This window comes from Cebus imitator, unplaced genomic scaffold (assembly GCF_001604975.1).
Source record: "Cebus imitator isolate Cc_AM_T3 unplaced genomic scaffold, Cebus_imitator-1.0 Scaffold169, whole genome shotgun sequence".
In the NCBI taxonomy this organism is placed as follows: domain Eukaryota; kingdom Metazoa; phylum Chordata; class Mammalia; order Primates; family Cebidae; genus Cebus; species Cebus imitator.
The window spans coordinates 1,507,984-1,514,166 of record NW_016107484.1 but is presented as its reverse complement, the minus strand read 5'-3'; the positions used below and the strand labels follow the sequence as shown (position 1 = coordinate 1,514,166).

Sequence of the window (6,183 nt, the reverse complement as noted above, 5' to 3'; positions counted from 1 at the left end):
CCATGGAATACTATGCAGCCATAAACAATGATGAGTTTGTGTCCTTTGTAGGGATATGGATGAATCTGGAAACCATCATTCTCAGCAAACTGACACAAGAACAGAAAATCAAACACTACATGTTCTCACTCATAGGCAGGTGTTGAACAATGAGAACACATGGACACAGGGAAGGGAGCATCACACATACACACTGGGGTCTGTTGGGGAGGACCAGAGGAGGGACAGTGGTGGGTAGGGAGTTGGGGAGGGATAACATGGGGAGAAATGCCAGATATAGGTATAGATGGGATGGAGGCAGCAAACCACATTGCCATGTATGTACCTACGCAACAATGCTGCATATTCTGCACATGTACCCTAGAACCTAAAGTACAATAAAATATATATTTTAAAAAAAAGAAAAAGTAGAGGTGATGGCTGCATAACACTGAAAATGTAAATAACACCACTGATTTACAAACAAAATAATTGTTAACATGAAAAATTTTGTTATATGTATTTTACCACAATTAAAAATTAATAATGCATCTGGGCATGGTGTCTCATGCCTGTAATCCCAGCACTTTGGGAGGCTGGGGTGGGAGGACTGCTTGAGGCCAGGAGTATGAGACCAGCCTGGCCAACATGGCAAACCCCGTCTCTACTAAAAATATAAAAACTAGCTAGGTATGGTGGCATGGACCTGGAGTCTTAGCTACTTGGAAGGCTGAGGCACGAGAATCTCTTGAACCCAGGGGGCAGAGGCTACAGTGAGCCAGGATGGTGCCACTGCACTCCAACATGGGCAACAGAGCAAGCCTCTGTATCAAAAACAATAATAATAATAATAATAATGCAACATACCAAAAAATCATTGAATTGTATACTTTAAATGGATTAATTGTATGGTAAGTAAATTATATCTCAATACTACTGCTGTGAGAGAGATGAAGAGAGAGAGCGAAGGAAAACCAGCATCGCCAGTCCCTAAGGCTAGAGGAGAAAACTTTCTTTTTGGGATGGACTCTCACTCTGTCACCCAGGCTGGAGTGCGGTGGTGTGATCTTGGCTCACTGCAACCTCCACTCCCCAGGTTCAAGTGATTCTCATGCCTCAGCCTCCTGAATAGCTGAGACTACAGGCATGTGCCACCACACCCAGCTAATTTTTTGTATTTTCACCATGTTAGCCAGGATAGGCTTGGTCTCCTGACCTCATGATCTGCCCGCCTCAGCTTCCCAAAGTGCTGGGATTACAGGCATGAGCCGCTGTGCAGAAAACTTTGAGGGACAAATGCACTGATTGGTCAAGTAATAATGTTTAACGTGGCTCAACATGTTTACCTGTAAGCTAGCAACCTCTTTAAATAGTTTCAACATTTCTTCACATTCGTCCTTCTTCTGCAGATTATCTGTAATTAAATTTTTAAAAATTATAGCAAACATACAAATTTCTCTTATTATCAGAACTTTAAAAAGAAATTTTAAGGCAGGACATGGTGGCTCACGGCTATAATCCCGGCACTTCAGGAGGCCGAGGCGGATGGATCACAAGGTCAGGAAGTTGAGACCATCCTGACCAACATGGTGAAACCCCATCTCTTTAAAAAAAAAAAAAAAAAAAGAAAAGAAATGTTAGTTAGCTTTAGTTCTCTCACCTCAAGTCTTCAGTAGTTTTTTTCAGATGCTGAGATACAATAACAAAGCACAAAAAGAAATCTAATTTGAAAAAAAATCTAATTATTATTATTATTTTTAGACGGAGTTTTGCTCTTGTTGCCCAGGCTGGAGTGTAACGGCGAGATCTCGGCTCACTGCAACCTCCGCCTCCCAGGTTCGAACGATTCTCCTGCCTCAGCCTCCCAAATAGCTGGAATTACAGGCGCATGCCAGCATGCCCAGCTAATTTTTGTATTTTTAGTAGAGACGGGGTTTTAGTATGTTGGTCAAGCTAGTCTCGAACTAGTCTCGAACCTCATGATCCACCCGCCTCGGCCTCCCAAAGTGCTGGGATTACAGGCGTGAGCCACCGTGCCCAGCTAATTATTCTTTCAGGAGGTAGAAAACAGAAGTTTATGGGTCGCAAGAAAAAGTCATTTTTCTGAAATAAATTGTAGCTTCCTTTTTTTCCCCTGGAAAGTTATTTTCTTAACTGTTTTATTTAGCTTTTAGTTCAAATGGCTTTCCCTCCGAACATAACCAAGTGATAAATGAGAAAAATGAGCAAGGAGTGCCAGACACCAAGGAAATCTAGTCTAGCACTAAATAGTAACTGAAGCTTATAAACAAACGATAGGTTGATTTTGCATGCGTCTGTTCTTACATTGCTGATAAAGAAATAAAGGAAGAAAGACTTTTTTTTATGAAGAAAGACTTTATGAAGTCTTTATGAAGAAAGACTCTATTTATGAAGCAAAATAGGTAAGATCAATAAAGACAATCAGAGCCAGAAAAACTGTGAATGGGGTGACAGTTGTCATTTATGCCTCCTGAAGAGGATGAGCTCTGGAACAAAACTGAAATGAGAAAACAGAGGTAAAAGATACCTTTCTGAATGTCACACAGTATCTTAAGAATGTCCACAGATGTCTTCGCTACAGACATTCTCCAGGCCTTGTCCTAAAAATAAGTAAATAAAAGAAAATCTACTTTCTTTTCTGGTCACTTCAGTAGATCACATACAAATACATAAAAACCACAGCAGCAGAAAAGACAATCAGAGAAAAGAATCGTTAATGAGCGTCAGATGGGGTAGACATGAAAAACTCCGGTATAAACTCCTGATATATGATTTATAAATACCAAAGAATATGCAACTCTCCCAAATAACTTTTCAGCTACGCTATGATTAACAGATCCTTATTCCCTTTTAGAGTTATTTACTATCTGAAAAAACATTTGGAAACAGTTAAACAGAACAAAAGTCTAAAAAATGGCCTAGAGAACAAAAAAAAAAAAAAGAATCACTACCTTTCAGTGAAAAAAAAAAAAAAAAAAAAAAAAAAGTTTTTTTTAAGACAAGGAAAAAAAGGAGATGCTTTAATTAAAAGACATGATGTATGTAAAATGCTTAGTAAGAGCCTTGGCAATAAAAAATATTCAAATATTTTCATAACGGGAGCAGTTCAAGCTGGTAGTTAAGAATACAGACTACAGCATTAGACAGTTTGAGCTGAGGTTCTGCTCCTTTCTAACAACCTTGGGAAGACGGCATTTACCTTAATATTTTAGTTTTTGAACTTAGTATATAAGGAGACAACAGTAGGAACTACTTTACAGCTTTGTTATGAACATGAAGTAGATAAAGTATTTAACCTAACACCTATTGCATAGTAAATATTAGGTGTTTAAAAACAACATTTTCCAAAAGGAAAAAACATTATTGAAATAGACTGAGTGAAGTTGGGAAGCATCTATCCTTAGGGGTTTAAAAATCCAATGATTGGCCAGGTATGGTGGCTCACGCCTGTAATCCCAGCATTTTGGAAGGCCAAGGAGGGGGAATCACTCGAGGTCAGGAGTTTGAGACCAGCCTGCCCAACATGGTAAAACCCCCATCTCTACTAAAAATACATAAATTTGCCAGGTGTGGTGGTGCACGCCTGTGAGGCAGGATAATTGCTTCAACCCAGAAGGCATCGGTTGCAGTGAGCCAAGATCGAGCCACTGCACTCTAGCCTGAGCGACAGAGCAAGACTCCGTCTCATAAAAGAAAAAAAAAGAAAACCTAACTACTGGGCATGGTGGGTGCATGCCTGTAATCCCAGCTCTTGGGAGGCTAAGACTAGGAGAGAACTTAAACTCAGGAGTTCGAGACCAGTCTGGGCAACATATCAACATCTCATCTCCTATATATAAAAAGGAGAAAAATCAAAAATCAGTAAAAATTCAACTATCCTGGAAAAATCAAGTATTTGGTTCCCTATCTGCAAAGACGTAAACTCTCTTAAAACCATTTCTAAGTTTCAATGTTCTAAGATTACACAGCTTTATATTGGTTCTTTAGCTGATATTACGATTTGATAACAATTATGTCCTATATAACAAAAAATATTGTTTATATTGCAAGGCATTATAGAAACCTTTCATGTACAACAGCTACTTTAAGACACCCTCCAACCTGCAGCTCCCAGGTCATTCTGTGTGGGCTCAAGGAGCCATTCCAAGGCAGCCACAATTGTTTTTTATTTCCTAGTAGTAAATTTACCCAGGAATTTTAATACAAGGCCACCCTTGCAGTGAGAAAGGAAGATCTTCCCATGTGTAACTCCATCTTTTCTATCCTTTTTTTTTTTTTGAGACGGAGTTTCGCTCTTGTTACCCAGGCTGGAGTGCAATGGCGCAATCTCGGCTCACCGCAACCTCTGCCTCCTGGGTTCAGGCAATTCTCCTGCCTCAGCCTCCTGAGTAGCTGGGATTACAGGCACGCGCCACCATGCCCAGCTAATGTTTTGTATTTTTAGTAGAGACGGGGTTTCACCATGTTGACCAGGATGGTCTCAATCTCTTGACCTCGTGATCCACCTGCCTCAGCCTCCCAAAGTGCTGGGATTACAGGCGTGAGCCACCGCGCCTGGCCTCTATCCTATTAATAGTCATAAAAACTGGATTTACTTATATTTTACTTAATGAAAATCCCACCTCTTTAGAATGATCTGGCTCTTCTTGTAACGCCAATTGTGCCCATATGATGACTCTTTCCGCAGTTTTCTCAGCTTCAGCAGGAGGCAAAGACTTCAACAGAAGGAGACAGTCTTCACCCTATAAAAAGGGTTTGAAAGAAAGAAAAAACAGCTGGTCTTTGCAAAGGACAATGTGGACTTCCTTCTTTCCTTTCTACTTAAAGATGAAAATACATCATTTGGAAAAATAGAGTATGGTTCAATGTTTAATAATATGAAAATCCATTGTTATTTAATTTTAAGTTCTGGGATACATGTGCAGAACGTGCAGGCTTGTTACATGTGCCATGGTTTGCTGCACCCATTAACCTGTCAACCACGTTTTAAGCCCTGCATGCATCAGCTAACCATCCTGCCGCTGAAAATCCATTTTTAATGACAGCAAACAATCAAATAAATTTAAAATATAAAATATGATCCTAAGTACTGAAGATTTAATTCCTAGGCATTACTATGATTATAGAATTATATAAAAATAATGACACTCGGGCCAGGCGCGGTGGCTCAAGCCTATAATCCCAGCACTTTGGGAGGCTGAGGCGGGTGGATCACGACGAGGTCAAGAGATCGAGACCATCCTGGTCAACATGGTGAAACCCCGTCTCTACTAAAAATACAAAACATTAGCCGGGCATGGTGGCGCGTGCCTGTAATCTCAGCTACTCAGGAAGCTGAGGCAGGAGAATTGCCTGAACCCAGGAGGCGGAGGTTGCGGTGAGCCGAGATCGCGCCATTGCACTCCAGCCTGGGTAACAAGAGCGAAACTCCGTCCCAAAAAAAAAAAAATAATAATGACACTTAAAAACACAATAGGCTGGGCACAGCAGCTTACACCGGTAATCCCAGCACTTTGGGAGGCTGAGGCAGGCAGATTACTTGAGGTCGGGAGTTTTAGACTAGCCTGGCCAACATGGTGAAACCCGGCTACTGCACTCCAGTCTGGGAAATGAAGTGGGACCCTGTCTCAAACAAACAAACAAACAAACAAAGAAGCCATATGAAATGACAACATAAAACTTACAAACCTGTTCTCTATCAATCAGGTCAATAATTCTTAGACTGTAGATCTCATCATCAGGCAACATAAACGCTTGGGCCACCTTTAAAGCATCTTCTAAAGAAGATGGGACATCTTGTTTGAGAATGTATCTAACCACCCCCTGAAACAGACAATATGCACATTTCTTTGTTATGAATACTCACAGAGAACCAAGAAATCATTTGGCTGTAAGAGCAAAGTGGCCAAAAAATTAAAATAATGCAGCAGGTAAAGCACAGTGGGTCCTGCCTATAATCCCAACACTCTGGGAGTCTGACACAGGTGAATCACAAGGTCAAGAGATCGAGACCATCCTGGCCAACATGGCGAAATCCTGTCCCTATTAAAAACACAAAAATTAGGCCGGGCGTGGTGGCTCAAGCCTGTAATCCCAGCACTTTGGGAGGCCGAGGCGGGTGGATCACGAGGTCAAGAGATCGAGACCATCCTGGTCAACATGGTGAAACCCTGTCTCTACTAA

The 6,183-nt window shown here is 41.0% G+C and overlaps 1 protein-coding gene across 1 annotated transcript in view; it reads right to left on the bottom strand.

Moving 5' to 3' along the window:
* KNTC1 (kinetochore associated 1) overlaps positions 1-6,183 on the bottom strand; it is a 105,335-nt gene that overhangs the window by 51,076 nt on the left and 48,076 nt on the right. The window contains exons 30-33 of the mRNA XM_017544335.2: positions 5,689-5,823; positions 4,623-4,742; positions 2,528-2,600; positions 1,326-1,393 (exon numbers count right to left, since the gene is read on the bottom strand). Coding sequence (XP_017399824.2) covers positions 1,326-1,393; positions 2,528-2,600; positions 4,623-4,742; positions 5,689-5,823 — 396 coding nt within the window. The remainder of the gene's footprint in view (positions 1-1,325; positions 1,394-2,527; positions 2,601-4,622; positions 4,743-5,688; positions 5,824-6,183) is intronic.